This window comes from Abramis brama (genome assembly GCF_963993115.1).
Source record: "Abramis brama genome assembly, chromosome: 9".
Lineage (NCBI taxonomy): Eukaryota > Metazoa > Chordata > Actinopteri > Cypriniformes > Leuciscidae > Abramis > Abramis brama.
In genome coordinates, this window is record NC_139971.1 from 34220455 (window position 1) to 34244412 (window position 23958).

The window sequence follows — 23958 nt, forward strand, 5'->3', positions numbered from 1 at the left end:
GGTTGTGGCGGTGTTCACAATTAATTATTTAATGTACATAAATTGTACATTGTGTGTATAATTAATAATAATAATAATAATAATATTACCTAATTGTGGACCCTTTTCACAGACTGTGCTGACGCCTTTCCACAGTTATTAACATTGTAAATCTTTTCATAAAAAATGTAATGTACATTTATAAAACTATACTTTTGTGTTATATTACCTTGGCATTAAATTCTATAAAAGTAGTTAACGCTGCATTTGGGGTGTTTCTAACACAACGGCTAAAGGAATGATGGCAGAAAAATCTTTCTCTCTTCTGACCACCATAATCAATCACTCAATGATTTTTTTCCCTCCTTTGGAAAGTCATAGAAACACTATTTTTCTTCTTCTTCTTTTTTTTTTTTTTTTTTTTTTGCTTTTGGAGCAAATGGGAACATTAAAATATATTTGTGGTAGTAAACATTCACCACTATAGCAGTTTACTAAACTATGAAGACTTCCACTTCTGAGAACCCTGGAAATGTGAAAAGGTACTACTTCTAATAATAATTAATAGTAAGTATAATTATTATAAAAATTTTAACCATTTAAAAACAATGTTGCGATACTGCTCACAGGCTACCTACTATTTTTAAAAAGTAGCTAGCTAAAGTATAAACTATGACTCATATCTCAGTTAGGACTTCATCCAACTTGAAATGATATATATATACAATAAATTCAACTTATAAAACTAGGGTACATCCTAATTTATGCAATAAGTTGAATACACAACAATGAGCATTTCATTTAATATTTGGTGGGGCTAGAATTGGTGAATTGTTTTGAATCAGTACATTTTTTTGAACAGTCCAAACAAACTGATTCACTGTACTTGGACATTCCAATGCATTTGATTACTGACTCACTTAGTTCACTTAGTTGTACAGCTGTACTGTATGTATTCTGATAAGTGCCCAAATAACAGTGCCAATAAAATGTGAAACTATGATTTTGCTGTGTTTTGCCAAGATGATCACTACTCACTGCAAAAATAGATTATTACAAGAAGAAAAATTACACCATTTTGAAAACAGATGAGCTACAGAAAAATGTAGTCAAGATAGTTACGTGATTCCACATCAGTGTTTGTATGTTGTCTGAGATAAAATGTTATTCAAAATGGATACTTGTCAGAATATTAAATATTGAAGTATTATGGCTTTATTTGTTGTGTTGATGGTACATACTTGAATGGATACTTGATGAATATTTACAACTGTGGATAAACTTTTGCCCCTTATGGGATGACAAAAAGGACGTGTTTACTAGCTATATGGATCAGTCGCAAAACACACACAATGTGTATTTCAGCTCTGTTCTGTTATCTCAGAGATTTAGAGGATCTAAATTTGTTTGTTCCTGTATTGACTGTATTCACTTTTAATGGCACAGTTGAAGGGATGTAAAGGATTGTGTTTGGGAGTGTTGATTTGGTTACACTTGCCTACAGGTATTAGGTTCAGTCACTAAACACACAGAACAATATTGATGTTCTTATTATCAACCTTGTAGTGTGTATGTTAGTCGGGAGAGAGAGTAAGGATATATTGCTAAAATAAAACAGGCAGAACAGCATTCAGTTGACCAGAACAATCTGTTTTGATTGAACCTATTGCTTGAAAAATTATTATTTGTAAAGGGTGTTATCAGTTATGACAAATAAGCAGGAGCGATTGGCTCTGCAGAGAGGAGGACAGAGGGCTACAGAGATGAATGAGTTTAAGCATTGGTTTCCTGAAAGAGAATATTTCGGAGCTTTAATGTCATTTTGTTGGCAATAAATTTGTAATGTTTTTTCATGGGTATTGTGATAAGACATCTTGTTTTTCCCAGAGTTACTGTAGCTTTGGAAGGGAAACATTATGTTCGTCTTCATTATTTGATTCATTAAGTTGTTTTGAACTTCAAGCAAAATAGATAGATACTTGTCTGAATATTAAGTATTTAATGGTTTTGCTTGGATTACAGTATCTTCACAATATAGTTGATTAAAAACTTGATACTACCAGCAAATTCTTTGTTTCTCTGCAACATAATCACGTTTTGGAAATGGTAAGTCCCCAGGGCAAGTTGTCATATTTATTCTCCAGTAAATATTCCTCGGGTCGGTTTATTACTGTATATGCAAATACGCAAAAGTCCTGATTACAAAAAACGGCTCAAACTTTGCACTGCTAATGACCAGGACTAAATTTACAGTTCCTTTACCACATTTTTACCATTAACGGGGTATGTTGTCCAACTGTATGGGGTAATTTGTCACAGTAGATCCTGCCATTAGACAGCCAATTATAGGATTTTTTGCAAAAGTGTATAAATGAACAATTATGCAATTAATTGACTTACCACAAAAATGTGTACAAGGTAATCAAGCCATGTATTGGGTCAGTTGTTACATCAAAATTTTATGAAATAAAAAACTTCTCCAAATAAAATTGTGTTTTTGATTAAATCTGCCTTTATTAATTGACCCTGTAACTTAATTTATTTTAACGTGATTTTAAAACTTCCAAGGAGGCAACAGGTTGACATAATTATACAATTTTATTTAAAAAATGTAATAAAACTTCATTAGAATGCAACAAACTATAATCAAGATGTAAACTGAAATACATATTTCTTTTTCCCCCTCAATAACTATTATTTTTATTGAAAATCATACAAAATCTTGAATCTTATAGAATCACAAAATAAATAGTTTAATTAATTTAACATTTACACTCCCAATTACTGTTAATAAATAATTGTGAAAAAAAATATAATCACCTTTGAATATTGTATTGGACAATTTTCTTCATGTCAAAAAATAAATAAATACTGGTCTAAATGTTTTTTTTTGTTTTTTGTTTTGTTTTGTTTTTAAGGGAAAAAAAGATCATTACATAAGTAAGAGATTGAAATTTCTTTTTGGTCTTTCCCTCTCTCAGCTACGCAGTGACTGTTCAAGAGTCCTATGCTCATCCTTTTGACCAGATCTACTACACCAGATGCACCGACATCCTCAATTGGTTTAAATGCACCAGACACAGGTGAGCGTGACCCTGACCTTTGATCTGCAGTTGTCACAATTCAGCTCCATGGCAACAAGCAGCACTCTCCCACTAGACACATAAAAATTAAGATGCCGGTGTGCCAGTGTCTTTATCACCGAGAGTTAATGTTACCAGCCGTTATTGTAGTGGTCAGAGTCGGGATGGAAATGGCCATTTGACTGTCATCTGACATTACATTGGTTTTAATTGCTGCATTAAAGACTTTATCGTCAGTGTCCCTGCTAAAAGCTGTGGGCCCAATGAGTCACTGTGCTGCAATGTAGCATTCAGAGGCGAGATGTCCTTCAACGAGCACAGAAACTTTTCCTTAACTCACTTTAATTATGTTTATTTCTCCTCTTTCCACCTTTAGGGCTTGGCTAGGATTATTAGACACAAATAGAAAAGCTAACGGTAGCCAACTGCATGTCTTAATGTCCTTGTATCTGTCCTTGTGGAGTTCACCAACCGGGTTATTGATGTTCATGCTTTCTCTTGTGTGTACGTGTTCGTGTTTCCATCTCAGAACCAGCTACAAGACAGCTTATCGGCGTGGGGTGAGGACCATGTACCGTCGCCGTTCACAGTGCTGTCCTGGCTACTTTGAGAGTGGAGACTTGTGTGTCCGTGAGTGTCTTTAATATTTTGCTCGCTTATTTCCTCTTAAATCAGCACAGTTCAATTTCTCTTTCTTGCAAGTGGTTATAAGCACAATAAAAGCATTCATCTGCTTGAGCGATGTCCTCTTAAGCCTTGAACCCCGCTCCTTTCTCCAGAGGCATTCATCAAAATCTCAGCCATCTTTGAGGCATTTTTGCAACTGCATATTTCAGGCATAATTTGTGCCTTTCATTACTGGTCCTACTCATATTGGGTTTGCTCATATATTCAGTTTTAACACTTCCAGTATGCCATTACAATGCCGTTAATAGCATTCGGTTATCACTCATTTTTTTTGAAAAAAGAATCTTGAGTGATTCACTGCAAATACATTGTCCTAATTCCTCTCGTTCTGGAGATAACACGCTAATTAAGGAAATAACAACTTTCCCTTGCTGTGGCCTGAATGATAGATTTAGAGATTATTTTATGAGCAATGAATGTCAAAAATGTCAGCTTTTATATTAGTTTATTGTCTTTTCACACTGCCAAGACTGTAAATGTGTGTTTTGTTTCTCAAGATTGGTTATTGTGTGGGCCAGACTCTTTATTCTTTAATGTGTTTTAATCACAAGTGAACGAATCCTGTCAGTCAGCTCAGACCTTTGGCTCGCACGGTTCAGCAGTTGTTTGACAATATGCAAAAATCTCTGCGTGAAAGGACCTCGCACAGGACCGTGTCAAGGTGATGAGGTAAATGACAGTCTTACCGAGGGATAAAAATCAAGGCACGTAGCTTAAGAGCAAATGGGATTTGATGTCCTCACAGCTACTCGGCATTATTAACAAGAGGGTGGGACAGGCTTTCTGATGGATGTCTGTTCCTGGGTGGATGGCTTTTCTTCATCTTGTAGCACTGACTACTGTATGTTTGCTTAAAAGCTGATGAAACTTATACCTGTGTTCATGTATTTAGGTTCTGAATATGTAAGATTTTGATAAATATATTCTCTGTCAACTCTATGTCCACTCATAAAGCATCTTGACATTAATACGCATAATGTCATGTAATTCTTCAGACTGTGCGTTGTAAATGGACTCCAATGAGAATGAACATATTTAACAGTCTACATTAAGTCCTGATATGAGCCGCTGTGATATCCAGCTCTGTAGGAATCATAAAAATTATCTTCAGTTCAATAATATGAAGACAAGAGGATAAGCCACAGACGGTGTGGTCGGTTTAAATGCTGATTACAAACCTGCAATGCTGTTTTATGAAGTCATACTAATTCATAATTCATTTTCATTTTAATTTCACCATATCAAAAAGAATTTTCCATTTTACTATGGAACAAGCCATGAGAAACAGCAGCTGTTTTGCTGTCATCATGTCACAGGGACCTAACCGGCATTGTCAGTCTTTGTAGTTTGATTTAAAAGCTTAGTCATTTACATATGCCACAGAAAACGCTTTTTATGATCCAAGGACATTTTTAATTGTATTGTTTCACACCTTGCTCTCTTGACAGCAGGCATTGAGCAATTTGATATTTCAAGCAGTGATTTAATTGATATGTTTGCTCACACTGTTTCTCTTTTTAGCTTTGAAAGAATTCATTCATCTATTAACTAGACTATTAACTACTGTTATTTACTTACCATCGTACTTTTCGAGACCTGTTTCTTTCTTAGAACACAAAAGGAGTTACTGTATAGCAGAATGTCCAAACTGCTCCTCTCCATGCAATGAAAGTACATTTTCTGTGAGTAATGATAAACCTTCTTTTTTTCTTTTCCTACTTTTATGGTCATTTATATAATATAATGTAATTTAGATATGATATAAATTTACAATGTGAGATCCCCTAATTGCCATCCACTTTCATTCTATGGAGAAGAGAAGCCTGAAAATTTTTCACATTTTTACAAATAAAGAAAGGTTGAGAACAATTAGCGTGAGTAGTTGAAGATAAAAAACTATTTTGGTGTACTATTCCTGTACTAATTATACTAATATTGGCAATGACCAAATCTTCTTGAATTTTCTTTGAATGAAAATTATAATCTTGAACAATAAGAGCAAAAAAATTAAATAAAAGACATGTAACCCTCATGTAAATCAACAGCTTGTTCACCAGATGTTGTTCTTTCGTTACTAAAGGTCAGTGTAGAAAGGAAGAGGTTTCAACAATGACCTTTAGTAACAAGATTTTTTTTATGGCTGATTGCGAGTGACCATGGTCTGTTGAAGATAAAGTTGATCTCATGTTTCTGTCCTTATTGAGTGGGATTGTGTCCAGCTCTGTCTGTAGCCTGAAGGCACTACTAACAACCATGGGATTAGGTGCAGCTGGGATAGGGATCAGTTTTGACATTGTCTGGTGGTTTGAGTGGAAGAAGGCAATGACAATAATCAATAATGTTCTCATTACCACACAATAGCTGCAACAATTTCATGTTAACAGTTGCTGCTGTAATGGAACCACACCATCTGTGAAGAAGATGGAAGGCATTTTTTTTTTTCCTCAGTGACCTCAAGCTACGATTATTGCCTCTGTGCTGTTTAAAACATGGCTGCACATGGAGTTTAACAAAACATTCTTTATAAAAGCAGATTTGATCGGGCGAGCCATGTTTGAAACCAGTGTAAAATAGTCGGTATATGCACTTCAATTGTATTCTCACTCTGTTCATGCAGCAAGATGCTACTGTGCCTTGTATGCAAACATGAACAGTCTAATGAACTAAATTACTTGACAGAAGAATTGTTTATTGTGATTATTTAAAAAATGCAATTATTTATTGAACATTTTCTTTGATTATGTTGCTGTAATGGTTTTATAAAAGTAGTAAACCACTAGATGCTGCAGTGTTAGTTGTTTTACTTCCCTTTTTCCTATTTTTAATAGATTTTGTCAACCTGTTTTTGGCATTGATTGTTAAATACTTCCTTTTTATTTCATTTGTGGACATATGCCTATTTGTTAGACATTTAGTAAATAGTTAAATTTTTGTGCTGACTTGAGTTGATTTCTGTGTATAATTTGGCCATTGAATGTAAGCTGCCAGCAAAAAGTATAATTTGATGTATTTGTGCGATCGTGTGGACACCTTAGAGAGGTATGAGGATTTTATGTGGAGGTAGGTTTTTATTTTTTTGTTGCTGTATCTGCTCTGTATATAATCCTTCTGCTCTCAGTGCCAGGATTAAGAGCTTTGTAAAACTAGCTATGTTCACTTTGAAGGGACAAGACAAGTTATTTACGCCATTTTCATTACATATATGTGGATCTTTGCTTTTCTTCTCAATCTCAAACACCTCAGGGTTTATCCTCGCATATGTGCCTTTTATGAGCCGCTTTCTTAGTAGAATCATTCCCTTGTGCAATAGCTGCATTTTAAAGACATCATTCACTAATGGCCTAAACCAGGTGACATGTTTGCAGGTTGTTTTCTGTGCCCATAGTGAGGTGCCATTAACATTCGAGTCATTTAAAGGAATAGTTCATTTAAAAATTAAAATTCTGTCTTCATTTACTCACCCTCAAGTTGTTTCAAACCTCTATGAATTTATTTCTCCTGCTGAAAACAAAGAATATTTTGAAGAATATTGGTAACCAGACAGTTGATAGACCCCTTTGACTATGGAAGCCAAATGGGGTCCATCAAGTGTTTGGTTACCGACATTCTTCAAAATATCTTCCTTTGTGTTCAGCAGAAGAAAGAAATGATGACAGAATTTTAATTTTTAAGTGAACTATTCCTTTAACCCTCATGCACTGCACATATCAATCCCAAACTGTCAGTGGGCTTAAAAGAGAATCTTCTGAGGTGACTGTATGCTTTCTAACACAGAGTCTTTAGCCAATGAGTTAATTCCTGCCATAATGTAACACTAGCACTGTTTTGCATGTGTGAATTGTGCATTCAATGTTGAGGAAGAGACCTTGCTCATACTGAGCTGCAGTGACTTTTCTTGGAGCCAAACTACATGGAGCCAAAACAGTTTACACCATCTGGTCAGAAGAGTCTCAAATAGTTAGTGATGCAGTATTAATGATGCTATGTGCATGCTGCAGCTTCTTGCTGGAGGATTAGTTGCTCTAATAAAGTCCCATGCACCATCCATCGCAAAGTAGATTTCTCATCTTAGTTTTAATGATGGATTAGATAAGATCATGCATTTGCCTGTGTTTGATTTTGAAATCTTTTTTAGTTTTATTATTAATAAGTTAATATTAGTAGTACATATAACAAGTACATTATAGTAGATGCGTACAGTAATAAACTTGGATTATTTAATGTGTTGATTGATTGACTGATTGTCAAACTGTATGTTTAATTCTTTGGCCAGATGAGTATTCAGTGTAATAATGCATGACAGTTACAATTAGCTCTATTGTTACACGGTATGATAACGCCACTGTGTAATGAGATTAGCCCTTTATCAAAATGAAAAACATAATTTTTCACTTGCAGCTTGCAGACATAGTCTTTTTATTGTGTAGAAGGAAGAAGATTTCATTGAATTTTAATTAAAATGCAGGAGCTATTTTCTGAAGTATTATAGACACGAACATCAATTCAGCTCTTGGGAAAAGGCACTTTTTATCCTTTCACCTACATCACATAAATTAATTTTAATTTCCTGAAAAGATGTGACAAATTAGCTTTTCTTCTCAGTTGTCTGATCAGAAATTGCTGATTGTAACAAAAATCAATCATTTCATCACCAGAGTTTTTTTTTTAACCTCCCTTTTGAGCACGTTGCATAGCTCCATTGATTTCAAGAAGTCAAATTGATGTCTTTGTCAGCAGAAAATGCTACAGTTTTTTTCTTCTTTTTCTTAAGATGGTGGAGAACTGGCATGCTTGAATATCAAGTTCTCAGTGCTGTGTAAATCCATACTGCATTATTTGCCAGTGGCAGGTTTAGCATTTTCTGTGTGTGGAGCATTTCTGCTCTAAGCACCATCCTCTGGGTATTTGGGATTCTCCCTCTCCCCATCCCTTTCCTGTGCTTATGTCCAATATTGAGGGCCCAGTCAAAGACTGAAAGAGTGATAATCTATAGCCATGCTGGCCAGGAATGAGAGAAAGTCCTGCCTCATCCTTTACCTACTGCATCCAGCTTTAGTGTGTGCCAGCATCAAAACATGCACACACATGAATTCACTCATATGAGAGTGGTTTATTTGCTTGAACAATGATGTTTATTTTCATTCTGAAACTATTTCTATATATATATATATATATATATATATATATATATATATATATATATATATATATATATAGACACACACACACACACATTATCGGTTAAAAGTTTTTTTTAGGATTGCTATTTACATTACGGTATTTGCAAGCGGAAAGACTGAACACGTCTCCAGAGCGCAAACGGATCTGCTCATGCACGAGGTAGACGCAAGCAAGCGGACCATATATGGGACAAGCTGGATTCCACCATATCTTTATGTACACAATATTAATCTTTTACATTGTAATCCTTTTATTTTTTATATTTGGCTAGTTTGTGTCCTGTAATAAGCAGAGTGTACGCGCACATTAATAACGCGCTCTTTAAATAAAATACTATAAATAATAACTAATAAATAAAAATATTGCGCCATTGACTTTAGACCAGGTTTTTGTGGTCAATGGCACAGTCTATTTCAGCTGCCTCAAAATAACAATGCACCTGAACACACATCGTTTTCAGACCAGCACGCCCCTTGGCGCACAAATAGATGCAAATGCATTTGCTATTTAAACAACGTGGCGCAGGACGTAAAATGATAACTGTGTCGGGCTGAAACTAGCAAAACACACTTGCATCGCGCTTGGTGCTATACTGCGCACAGTGTATGATAGGGCCCTTAATCTCATTAAGGCTGCATTTACTTGATCAAAAACACAGTAAAAACAGTAATACTGTGAAATATTATTACAATTTAAATTAACAGGTTTTTTATCATGATACACTGCCATTCAAAGTTTGGAATAAGTAAGATAAAAAAGAAGAAAAAAATAAATTATTACTTTTATTTAGCAAAGGCACATTAAATTGATAAAAAAAAGACTGAAATTAATAAAATATTACAAAAAAATTATAAAAACTTTTGCACTTTCTATTCATCCAAGAATCCTGGAAAAAAAATAGTAAGCAGCACAACTGTGTTTAACATTAATTATAAGAAGAAATGTTTCTTTAGCACCAAATCAGCATATTAGAATGATTTCTGAAATATCATGTGGCATTGAAGACTGGAGTAATGATGCTGAAAATTCAGCTTTGCCATCACAGGAATAAATTGCATTTTAAAATATATTACAACAGAAACCAGTTAATTAAAATTTTAATGTTTTTACTGTATTTTTGATCAAATAAATGCAGCCTTGGTGAGATTAAGAGACTATTTCGAAAACATTAAAAAATCGTAATGTTTCCAAACTTTAACCGTAACTGTATGGATATATTTCCACCCATAATTTAGTTTATGGACCATTCAGTGCATTCTAAATTCATAAAAACTTATTTTTTGTTACTTAAGAAGATTCCCTTGAATAAAAATAAAAAAATCTGCCCCCTTCCCCTCAGTATAAATATGTATAGTAATATTTCAAAACAATTTACTGGAAAAAAGCAGATTATCATAAGCACCACAAAAAATGTGTGGGCACCAAAATAATTCACTGTTCCCGAGGTGTTGACATTTAAGATTTGTGTCATACTTCAGGGCTCCTGTGAACGTGACAGAACTTGAAATATTGCTCTTTACTGAGTGGTTCATGTGCGGTTTAGAGGAAAACATTGAAGTATGAAGGGGGGAGAAGTCCCAGTACCAATCCCTTGAACTGATTAATTCAGATTAACACACACTCCACTATACTGCTACATAACACTTTATGAGAATCTGAATTCATTACATTTTCAGTTTGTGTTTCACTGAAATTGTGTTTCATTGTTTTATTGCGGTTAGGAAAGACTTCTCTCACTGTTACCCAAGAGAATCATAATAAGCATATTAACCAGACAAGATAAATGCCAGTCATCACATTGTGTTTATCAGGTTTCTTTCAACAAAATGCATGACCGGCCACATTAACTTTATGTTGTTGATAGAGCCAACCTTCACATATTTCATGGTCAAAGATAAGGACACACCATAGCATCTCACACTTTTTTTTTTTTATATATACCTTCTTCACGCGGAAATCTCTAGACGTACATGCTCTCTTCCGCCCATACTTGTAGAGTCACTGCTGATTCCAATCAAAGTGGATTGTTCCAGAAGCTTTGGGGGTCGACTGTTTCCTGACTCCGATAAGAGCCTGTCGGTTTGAGTCCTGCTGGCCAGGTGACCTTCACTCCCTTAAAAGCATTATTCATGCTTAACGCCTATATATTTTCCCTCTAATTCATCTTTTTCATCATCCCGAAAAGCATAAAAAAGTGGAAAATAAAAAAAATCCAAGTGGGTCATTTTATTACTTGTTCAAATCCAAATACCTGACCGAATGCGAGGTCCCAGGCAGGAATACTAATGCTATAGACAATCAATTGGATGCTGTGCTGTTCAATATGAATGATCAAGAAAACTGCACACTTTGTAAACAGCATGAAGGCTGGCTGGCGTTGTGTTAGAGCATTGTGGCAAAGTGCAGGCTGATCAAATTTGGAGGGATTTACAGCTTGTTTCTTTGCGGCTGTGGCTGCTTACGTCGGCTCATTTTGCATGGAACAACCGGTTCATGAGATGTTGACCAAGGACTCAGTCTCTTTGGAAATTGTTTAGCAAGTGGTCAGAGTGAGCGTTTTAAACGTGTGGCTAAGGGCTTTGCTCTGGCGAGGAGGCATTGGTGACAGCCATCTTTGGAAAATAGCCAGTGCAGTCATTATCCTCCATATCAGCACATCAGCAGACATTTGCGGCCGTCTAAATAATGTCTTACGGGAGGGCACAGACCTACAGTGTCTGTACCGCATCCTGTGCTTATTCACGTTTCTGTCTTATGCAAGATGCATACAATGCCTTATTTGTGTTTGGGAATGATCTCAAACCACATTCATTCTCTGCAAAGTGTTTTACTACAATATTTTTATATTTCTGCTATGTATATTTAAAGCATTATTTTCTGTTTCTTTGTCTTTCTTCTCTTTTATCTCTGGCAGCACGATGTAACGAAGAGTGTGCCCACGGTCGGTGTGTGTCTCCTGATACGTGTCAGTGTGAGCCAGGCTGGGGAGGACTGGACTGCTCTAGTGGTGAGTTCACTCTCTCATTAACTCTGAGAGCACAGTTCACTTCATTAAGGCCCTCTCACTCTCACATAGTTAATGGCTGCACCAGTCCCCAGATGCCACTGCAAAGCTACCATGTTTCTCACTTACTCGCTCCTCTCTCTTCTTGTGCCAGCTGGAAATCATGGAGGAAGAATGTGTAATTGTGCAGCTGCATTAAAAGGTTACTCTTTGCGCTAAAGCTCTGAGCGGAAAACGACAACTATGAACTAGTTTTGTTGATTATTCTTTCATTTCTCCAATTTTCTAGTTGTATGACATTAATAGGTGAATAAATCACTTTGGTAGTTTCACAGTAACACTGTCCAACTGCGACACCAGCAGTTAAAGTTACAGCTATGATTGGTTCCGCGATAAATTCCGCCTATGATCGTGTTTACCGTGATCGATGATCCGAAAATAAGTTGACTATTAGCAAGAGCAGCTGAACATCAGTTCACAAATAAAATGTATTGTTTAAATTGTTAGTGCCTTGAATTATTATTTTGGAATAAATGTAAAAATGCTTAAAAACACCAACTTGTTGACATTTATATTTGGTCTTAATAAATAAAACATTAATTACATTGTTATTGTAAAAATATAAAATAGAATTGTATTTGGTTTCTTTCTTCTTTTTTGATAGTGAAAATAATGTTTATATACCAGAAACATTTCATTAAGTGTAAGTTTAATTAATTAAGTCATTTACATTTGATTTATAAAAGAAACTGCCTCCTCATTTCAGAACACCTCTGCACGCCACTGATATATATACAAGCAATCATAAGGTGTACAATAAATAATGACACGGTGTAATATGTCATGTGTTGTTGTTTATCTGGGGTTGTATTTACCTAATTTTAAGACCTGCCAAGGACCAGATGATTTTTTTTTTTTTATGTCCTGATATGTAAAACCATAGAATTCAATAGGGTGTCCTTTCTTTTTCACGTGTGTGTGTGTTACAAAAATATTTCTATTTCAAATATATGATTTTATTATTTAATGGCTATTTAAACTAATTTTTAAAACATTTTTTTTCACACAGTATACAGACTAAAATTATAAATAACATATTTGCTTTACATATAGGATTTAAATTCATTATGGTTCATTTAAAACAATGTTTTTGTTGTGAAATCCAATGATGAATTGTTTTGTCCATAATGATTGGATTGATATTTTTTTTCTCTGTTTGATTGACAAGCTTGTAGATGATCCATGGTATCCGAGTATTTAAAGTTTAACAATCAAAGCAGAACTGCTTACTTGTAGTTAGAAACTATTTGACTATTTGTTTTGATGGATGTAACAGTAAAATAGTGATCTCTGCCATATTTGTAGTTTTTCCGTAGAACTACTTTTTTAAAAATTAAGTCTAAACTCATTGATAAGAATCATTATTGCAATCATTATTGTTTATCAATTTGATTGATTAGTTGTTGCAACTTTACTCAATACAAAGCTAGTCAGGGTGATAAGTTACAGAAGGACAAATGAATGGAAGAGTGAATGGATAGATGAATAAATTGCTGGATTGATAAGTTGATGGATTGATGGATGGATTAGACAAAGCTGGCCTGTTTTCTTCCCCCAGTACTTGGTGAAATGGTCTTCATCACAATTAGAATGATAAGTAGTTCACTGGGTGGAATCAATCTGCATGTGAAAAACAAATTGGATAATGAATTGGTTTACAGGCAATACCTCGATGGATGAAACATTGCGGGACAATATAGGAAGCCATCGACATTCACTCTCTAATCAACTAAATGATGAAAAAGCAGGTTGTAGGAGAGTTGAAAGAGAAAGAGATATTGACTTTTTTATATTTATGTGTTTAGAGGAACTTGAAGGCAGTAGGGACAACAAACTAAACCTATTTCATGTAAAGAACAGCAGGGCCGCAAACTTCTTGACCTTAGAGATTTGCACTGAAGTAGGCATGTAAATGTCTGTAGTCCTTTCTGTCCAGCATCAGTCACTGATGTACAGCTCTTGTCAACGTACATGACGCCAGATAAGCTGATTTTCTCATTCAAGACGTGTGTTTTGACTCAATTCGTTAATTTTTCCGGCTTGTTGACTCGGTTGTGGCTCACTTACTGCCCATATTTACCAGTGAATGATGGTTGCAGAAGGCTCTGTATGGATCTATGGACATTTTCATTAACAAAGGAGCCATTTCATGATTACGAACAGTCTGTAAATCACCAGCTTTCTTTCTGAGGCACTGGCCACAGCAGAGGAGGCGCAGGCACGACCACCGCTAATGACCTAGACCGATTTTCTTCCTCGGGTGGAAAAAGGTTCCTCGGTGGGGGACCGAGGAAAGGAACCCACCTCTGAAGCTCAAGACCCTCCCCTGGGTATGTCTGCCTGAGAGCAACACATTCTTCTGAGCAGGTGCTGTTCTGTACTAATCCGCATTATTAAAACAGACCTGGTGATTGAGACAGAAGCATTATTCATAACTTTTATATTTCCATACCGGGCGTTAGGCCAGGCTTTTTCATTTATGAGCTTTCATCTGTAGAAATGAGGAATGGGAGCCAATTTTTAAATTAAATCTGACCTCTTTTTTCACTCGTACATAAATGGTGCATCATTTATTTTTCCCTTTTTGCCATTCAAGGTAAATTTCTCTTCTCCTTCTCTCCCTCATGTGTGGTGGGAACCTCAGCTGTCCCGGGGTGGATTCTGTCATCACATTTCAGGATCCTCCTAGCTAACAGAGACAAATAGTCATAGATCGTTAATCACAATCAGGGCTAGGTCACCGACTGAAATGCCTGCTGATGGAGTCAATATGGAGGTATGAGAGTGAGATAAAGACGAGTATTATGTGCGTTCTGAATGAATGGAGTATATAGGATAATGCTAAGCAATGGGGATGATATGGTTATGAAAAACAGAGCTGCTTTTGGGCGACTGAAGAGCTTGAGAGTTGAAGTGACGAGCTTTGCGCTGACGCTCTGGAGCAGCATCAAAGAGGCTGGCCAGCGTTACTGGAGCAGCACCCACTAGGAGCCTGCTATTTGGGTCAGAAATGAAAACTGAAAGGTGGAGCTTATCGCCAGGATGAAGGGATAAAAACGAAATGAAAGAATGAGAAAGAGAGTGAGGGAGGGAGGAGAATAGGAAGGGCCTGTCATTTGGCTCCTGCTGAGGTCAATCTGCCATTGCCTGAAGACAATGTAGCCGTCAAGTTTGTCAGTCTGCAAATGTGAGATATAACCTTGGATTATTCAGAAAGCTTCAGGTGCGAAAAGTCACTGCAAGGTCATCTGCAACATAAAGGCTTTTACACAAATCTGAATTATGCTCTTACAGTGAAGCACTCATTTTACACGGTCTATTTAAGATTCCTGTGTCAAATTTACTTCCGCTGCTTTGGCAACATAGTTTCATTCTATTTGATACTTTTTTCAAAGCATTAGAATTAATGGTGGACTGGAGGACCAAAGAGAATGCTGAGTTTTGGGAGTTTCTCCAGAATGCATCTGCAGATTTCTCCATTTCATATTGATTAGCCTGGGGTAAGGATTGATGTTGTGTAACACATTTGAGTTTTTGATACAGTATATCAGCAGCTGCAATCTTTATGATGGCTACATCTTCATCAGTGTCTAGCTTGTCATTATGGCTAGAAACATGCATACCAGTTTGGCTCAAAGCTTTTATTAAATATGATTAAACATGGAAATGGGCACTACGCCCATATAATTGCTTAGATGTTTGTTGATTCTGGTTTACTGGAGTCAATCAAGAAATTGTCTGTTGAGGTCCTGGGACAGCATTTACCTTATACACAGGACTATCAATAAACAACCAATACTATAAAATTTTGTTTTCAAACTGGAAACCCCCAAGGCTGATTTACAGGTCAGTAATATTGGGTAACGCTTTATTTTAAGGTGACATAGTTATATGTTACTACATGTACTTACTATAGTTATTACAGTAAATTATGCACTATCCTAACTGTAACTCTATAGTAAGTACATGTAGTTAATTAATGTGTACTTAGTTGAGTAAATACAATGTACAGTAACTGCGTACTTAAAAAATTGAACTATTGTGAATTACAATTTAAAAATATAGCTGCGAGCAGCGATTGCGGGCCCAAGCCGGTGGCACCGCCACCCTGGTGCCTTTAGTTACACTAAAGCCACCGGGGTGGCGGTGTCACCGGCTTGGGCCCTCCATCGCTGCTCGCAGCTATATTTATATATATATATATATATATATATATATATATATATATATATATGCATATATGCCAGTTGGTGGCGCTATAACTTTGACTCCCAATAGTTACATCCATCTGATCGGCCTCTTACCACGAACACACTGCTGAAGTTTCATCAAGATCAGTTAACGTATGCAGAAGTTATATTACTTTGTGTTTCTCTTTTCTCGCCATTGTTTCCTCGCCACGGCCAAACCGTTCGAGATATCAAAAATCCGTCCAGAATTTATCATCCTCAATGTCTTGACTTCATGCTGACCGAGTTTGGAGGCGATTGGATGAATTCTCTAGGATGAGTACATCAAATTCCACAGCATGCGTTTTTCAAACAACCCATAATAGCCGACTTCCTGTTGGGCGGAGCTAATAACTTAGAGTGCGGAAGTTGTTCGGCCCGATGAGATCTATATGTGTACCGAGTTTCATATTAATTCATGCAAGCGTGTTTGATATATGGACCAAGTTTTTAGACCGTGTCCAAGGGGGCGCTGTTGAGCCCCCCTGCCACTCCCAGGTACCAGCTTCAGCCCGGCTCTGATGACTGTGGGTTCTGACCTGTGTGGAAAGTTTCAAGAGTTTTTGAGCACGTTAAGGGCCCCAAAAGCCCCTGAAACCTTGAAGAACAAAGATTAAATGGAATAGACAAATCCCCCCCCCCCCCCCACACACACACACACAGACACACAGAGAGAGAGAGAAAATTCTCCAGAAAATCCACATTCAAACCAAAATATCTGACTTCCTGTGGGTCTGAGGTAATGACTGTAAATTAGAAAGGTGTCCTGCTTGTTGAGAACAATACACCTACCAAGTTTTGTGATTCTAGGAAAAACTAAGCCCCCATTTTTGACTAAAGGTGGCGCTACTGAGCCATTCCACCACGCCCATTTCTGAAACTTTGCACATGTCTACTGTATAATAAATGTGATGTGTCTGTCGAGTTTCATGCATTTTCAAGCATGTGAAGAGTCTCAAAAGCATCCGAAAAGAATATTAAAGTTTGATGCGTTGCCACGGCAACAGTATCTAAGATATCAATAATCCTTTCACAGGTCTACATCTGCCGTGTGTCTACATTATACACATAAAGTTTTAAGCAAATCGGGTAAAAATAAGAAAGTGATTTCAAAGCATTTTGAAAGTGACACACTTCCTGTTGCCAGTTGGTGGCGCTATAACTTTGACTCAGAAAGGTCACATCCATGTGATCGGCCTCTTACAACGAACACACTGCTGAAGTTTCAGCAAGATCAGATAATGTATGCAGAAGTTATAACACACTTCCTGTGTCCCATTATTCGCCATAAATTCGTTTCCTCGCCACGGCCAAACCGTTCGAGATATCAAAAATCTGTTCGCAAGAATTCATCCTCAATGTCTTGACTTCATTCACACCGAGTTTGGCGGCGATCGGATGAATTCCCTAGGAGGAGTATTTCACATTCCATTGTATGCGTTTTCCAAACAACGTATAATAACCGACTTCCTGTTGGGCTTTTGTAAAACTTAGAGCACGAAAGTTGTTCGGCCCGATGAGATCTATATGTGTACTGAGTTTCATATTATTACATGCAAGCGTGTTTGATATATGGACCAAGATTTCGGACCCCATTCCAGGGGGCGCTGTCGAGCCCCCCTGCCACGCCCCGGGTACCAGCTTCAGTCCGGCCCTGATGGCCGCGGGTTCTGACCTGTGTGCAAAGTTTCAAGAGTTTTTGAGCATGTTAAGGGCCCCAAAAGTGGCAAAAGGCAAAAAAAAAAATAATGAAGAAAAAAAAAAAGAAAAAAAAAAAAATCCTTACGAAAACAATAGGGCTTTCCCGCCCTTATAATCCGCCCTTTCAGGGCTTGGGCCCTAATAACTGTTCTACTGTTCTATTGGGTCCTTTTTCAATTTTTCATTTTTAGTTAATGTGTAATGTTGCTGTTGGACTACAACACGTTTTTTCCATGCTTTGTGAAGTCATAATGTTACTCATTTAAATAATCCCCACCCACGGAATACACAAAAAAGGGGACGAGGCCTGGTTGAGCTGCATTTGAGAAGACAGTGTTATCGATATGTCAAAGAGACGCTGTATTGTCCACCCCGTTTGCAAAACTCATTTGTTTGACCATACTGAGGCTGATGAGAGTGGTTAAAATTGATTTTAAACACTGTTCCTGAACATTATAACCCCAGCGTTTATCTGTGTGCTGCACATTTTACGGAAAAGAGCTTCCAGAACCTTCCAGATCTGTTGTTTGTGGATCACAACTAGTATGTCTTATTATTTGTAGTTGTGTTTTCTATTAACAGTTCCAATTATAAGTTTTATGTAGTTGCTATGATGTAAACAAAGTGCAAAGCTTTGCCTCCACTCGCCTGCTAGCTAACATTACAGTATGAGATGTAGTGTTTACCGTAACTTTCATAAGCTCTCGCTTTTTTGGAAGCCTGTTCACCGCCCCTTAGAAAAATTAACCATGGTTTGTGATCGATTACTGTTTGTATCACCATAGTTTTCTTACAAATATCATGATTAAATTTGATTTGATTTGATTTGACACACACACTATGATCACAACATACAGTATTATGCCCACACACAACCCCTTCTTAACCCTTACGCCCTTCTCAACCCTATAAGGAGGTACAGTAATTGTGATTGAAGGAAAAGTAATGTTGCCCACTAGCAAGTTAGTGGATGCATTGTTGTGAAAGTTTTAAATGTTTTTTTATATTAACTTTAAAGGCACCAAACAAGTCACAAGTTTTTATGTTGTCTGGAATTGTGTTCCATTGTATCACAGCTTTAACAGAGAAAGCTGCCTGCCCAAATGCTGAATAGCGAAAGGGTACAGTGCAGCTATGTACAGAAGCTGTACATAGCACCAAAATGGTGTATAACGTATCTAAAATGTATAAGAAAATTACAACAAAAAAAACATACCACTCTGAAACGTCCTGTAAAATTTGTGCTTGCAAAGTATGTGCATGAAATCCATTCTGTAATATCCTCTTGTTTGTTAACATTCTTAAGTCTGAATCAGGCTTGAATTGGTTTGAAATTGACGTCATCCTTAATATTTACACCTGAGCAGATGAAACTCGCAGTTATGGTAAGGGGCGTGACATTTTCCAAACACGCAATCACATGCCAATCACAACACACTGGGCCAGCTAATCAATTGCAGCACATTTCGTATTTCGGATAGTGGGGTTTAATCGAAACAGGAACTATTGATGCGTTTGAGCCAGATAGGGGAGAGAGGTGCTGTAATAATGTAAAATATGACGTGACGTGATGTGTAGCCAAGCATGGTGTCCCTGAAATTTGCGCTTTGTATTTCACCCATCCAAGTGCACACATCCTGCAGTGAGTATTAAACACATACTCAACGTGGATGTAACATACGCAATGAGGGCACATCAGTTGTGGTAATGAAAGTGGAAGAGAGCGCTGTTCATTTCACCTACATTTCCTGCTGGTACTGAGACTCGAACCAGCGACCTTCTGGGTTACAAGTCTGACTCTCTAACCATTAGGCCACAACTGCCTACAATATGTGAGAAATAATGTGTTTTTTTAACAATCAAGCATGAAAGCATATTCTAGAACACCCAAAAAAACAAAATCAAGACTTTGTAAAGGGCATAATAGGACCCCTTTAATAAAACTATTAATTAAAAAAAAATTTTTTTTGAATGGTATTGTATAACTGTCACAGTTTAAGGAGTCCAAAGACGAAGGTGAGTCAAAAGTTCCAATCCAAAGGTATTTAATAAAAGAATAAACTATTATAATCCAACACAGTGTAACAACATGTCTACACACAAACAATAGCCGACCATGAACTGAGGAAACACGGGAACTTAAGTATACCATGATAATTAACTAAAAGATGTGATGATCAATTGAAATGCCATGGTAATTGATAAGAGCGGGAAACTTAAACAAAGGAAACAGGTGACTGATGATGAACAAACTCAAAGTCCATGAAAAAGAAACTAAACCAACAAATGACTAAATATATGTGACAATAACACTGTGTCTACACTATAAAAAATTATCGTAATTTTAACGGTAAAAGACTGTAAAAATGCTACAGTGAAAAACTGTTAATTGGTTAACAGAAAGTTTCCGTACTATATACGGTAAATAACTGTGATAGATCTAATGGTACATTTAATGTAATTTTACTGTAAAATACCGTTAAATTTACAGTTTTTGAAAGTGAAAAAGAACAACTCATTGTATAATTTACAGTGAAAAACCGTAAATTGACATTCCCACAATTCCCTGTGTGACACTTCACATTTGATGTATTTTTGTTGAAATAACTATGTTTCTTCATAGTTTTTTTCGTTTTTTCTAATCAGTTATGTACATTAGGGTTTTATGTTACATTTAATGTTGTTAAATTAATGTTTATTGCATTTTTAAAATTTCATGTGTGTTACCGTGATGGTGTGAATGACACTGTGCAGCTTCTATAGTATTAACTTTCTTGTGGAAGAGCTGCTTGTGATGAGCTTTGATTGATCATGTGACTATCATCACTGCTGTGATTGGTGGTTATCAGTGTATTACAATGGTACAAAACAGATATTAATACTTCAATAGGACGGTAAATTCACATTATATCAGATAATAAAATACGGTTTATTACTGTAAATTTAAATTTAAGTCTGTAAAACCAATAACGGGTTGCTACTGTATTTTTGACGGTAAAGTCACCGTAAAAAAACGTAAAAATCACGGTTACATTTTTTACAGTGTACACCGGATGCGACAGTTGCTGCGTTGTGTTGCAACAGCTTGAGGCTGGACTTGACAAAGCGACCGTTGCAAATCCAGTTGTTCTTCGTGTCAGAAGTAGCACATGCGATCATGGGATCATGACATTTGTGGGTAATTGGCATCAAAAAAAGTATAAAAACCCATAGGTTATGTTTTATCTCACTTGACTTTTCACTTCACTTTACATTCACTTAGCTATACTCACTATTTTACCTCATATTTTGCTTGCATTATTTTTGTTATCAAATATTTACCAAATCCTTTTTTGAGAAGACCTGATTCTGGCTTCTTTCCAGTATAATTAATTCCATTGAAGAATGTATTGTAATTTCAATATTTACTGAAATGTAAAAAAATGTAAATGGGTAAATTACTAATTAATACAGTTGTTTTCTTTAGATTAAGTGTTTGTAAAGATTTTTTATTTACATTTTTGTGCTAATTGTAAGAGAACTGTTTGCAGTGCTAATGAAATTCTCTGTGAAGTTACACAATATATCATGATATGATTTTTTTTTTCCCCACATTGCCCAGTCAGGGTGTTGAGTGGGACACAGTTACATTTGCATTGCAGAATATTATAGTCAGATTCTGTGGCAGCTTGACTGCCATGGCAACAAAACAGCAGGACCTACTGGCAACAGAGCAAAACATAATTTCATATTAAGTGAGCATAATTGGTTTATAAGTGACAGATCATGTCTGATCGGCATCATGTTCAAATGATAACAACCGGTCATTATTTTTAACACTTGACTTTTACCTTCTATACTGATATTCAAACAATTTATTTCAGGTTGGAATGTACGAACAACTACGATACAGCCCGTTGGATTGACTTGGTCGAGCCACATTGTGATGGTACTGTAGTTATGCAGTGCACTCACAACTAATGACTTCTAATGGCAGTTGTCTTGGGAAGTGTTTAGGAGCCAATTTTTCTGCATTAGTGCTGGTTGTGATAATGTAAAAGAAATGTGCGTGGGTTTTGAGGAAGAAGAAATGGAAGGGAAGGGGTCGCCGGGGAACCTCAGGGCTCACCTGCTCACAACACCTCATTTATCAACAGAGGCCCTCAAACAGATGGTGCCATTCCAAATCCGCACGAATATGGTGACATGATATGGCGTCAAAGGGAGAGAGAGCGAATTGAACGAACCTGAACTTTGAATTTAACTGAATTGAATTAAATGTGACAGATGGATGTGTGATTAGAGTGGGGTAAAAGGCAGAGATAAAAATTTACATAGAAGGAGTAAATACTACAAAGAAATGAAAGACGTATTCAATGTTCAAGAGAGGCAAGAAGTGAAAGTTGGCAGGAAAGAAGGACACACACTCGCCGAGTCTCCTCAGTCATCTACAAAGCAGTTAAATAAATCATTCTCTCATTCCCTATTCTCTCATCCCTCTCTCCTCTCTTTGCCTCCTTTAATCTCTCTGCACTGCATCTGCTGTGCTCTCAAAAGCTCCAAAAACAGACACTCCGCACCAGGAAGTGCTCTTAGCTCACACACTTATAAGAGCTTTATTGGCTTTGTTTAATATATATGTGTGAAGCTGTCTATGTGTGTAATACAGTATGGAAAAGAGAGGACGTGTGAGACTGTATATATATGTATATATATATGTGTGTGTGTGTGTGTGTGTGTGTGTGTGTGTGTGTGTGTGTGTAATGTGATGGATTTTTAATAGATAAGATAGTAAACTATATTTTAAATTAACCATGATTCTAACATCTAAACCTTACTTCCCTTTTTCAGGCCTAACATTCTAACACTTGAACAAAATGTACCCAAATGTTCTCTGAATATTGTGTCCATGGAAAATTCTGAAGTGCTGAACATGACAATATCAAAAATATACTGTCATATAGTCTCATGACATATTGAGTAATAATCAACTGAACTCTTAACCCTTTTCTCTATTATTTTTTGTGTTGATTCGAGATAATTTTGCTCATGCCAGTAACAGAGGGTGAAGGGGGGGGCTTGCTTTTACACAAATTGAACCAATCATATTGAAAGAAGGTGACATGAGTTAAGTCATGAGTTAGTCACGTTGATCTTATTGTTGTGTCTGTCTTTATCCTATAAAACCTGATGTATTCTTCTTGGGTGGGATTCTCTCTGAGATTTGTCTGAGATCCTCTGGCCATGATAAAGCATATTCAAAGTCATTGTCTGAAGTCTGTCAGTTATTATTGCTGCGCAGTTAGGGGAACAAGTTAGGGTTAGGGAACTCGAAGCCAGTTGTCGACTGTAGACACAGTGCTAGAGTATAAAGATTAAAGGGACGAGATGTTGTCAAACTCGAAGCCAGTTGTCGACTGTAGACGCAGAGCTATAGTATAAAGATTATTAAGTGTCGACTGCAGACGCTTTAGTGTCGATTGTAGACGCCCCAGATATATTAAGTGTCGACTGTAGACGCTTGCGTGTTGATTGGAGACGCCCCAGGTAATTAGGTTCCAGGTATGTAAGAAAAATCGACCACAGTGTGTGTGTGTCTGTCAGTCAGTCTGTGTATGTTTGCTGGCATATACACTACATTGCCAGAGGTATGTGGAAACTCTTCCATTTAACTGGTTTAGCTATTTCAGCCATTTGCTATTAGTAGAATGGGGCATACCTTTTCCAGCATGACAAGTAGTGCCCCTGTGCACAAAGCAAGGTCCAAAAATCAATGGTGTGGTGTGGAAGAACTTGACTGGTCTGCACGAAAGCTTGATCTGAACCTCACAGTACACCTTTGGTGTAATTGGAAAGGTAATTACAGTGCAGGTTACACAGATTTAAGTTTAAATTTGTTTTGTTAATTAATTGTTGATGTTATGGTAAATATATGGTTTTTAATAGTGATTTATTTATCTATTATGATTGGATTATAAATGAATAAATTCATTTAAATGAGAAGGAAGTTGTGAGAACAATGGCAGGTATGAAGATCTTGAGCATTTACCTTTTC

At 36.6% G+C, this 23958-nt stretch overlaps 1 protein-coding gene across 2 annotated transcripts in view; it reads left to right on the forward strand.

Moving 5' to 3' along the window:
• megf11 (multiple EGF-like-domains 11) overlaps nucleotides 1–23958 on the forward strand; it is a 115921-nt gene that overhangs the window by 27174 nt on the left and 64789 nt on the right. For both annotated transcript variants that reach the window (XM_084123948.1, XM_084123949.1), the window contains 3 exons: nucleotides 2961–3062; nucleotides 3592–3692; nucleotides 11845–11937. In XM_084123948.1, coding sequence (XP_083980074.1) covers nucleotides 2961–3062; nucleotides 3592–3692; nucleotides 11845–11937 — 296 coding nt within the window. The remainder of the gene's footprint in view (nucleotides 1–2960; nucleotides 3063–3591; nucleotides 3693–11844; nucleotides 11938–23958) is intronic.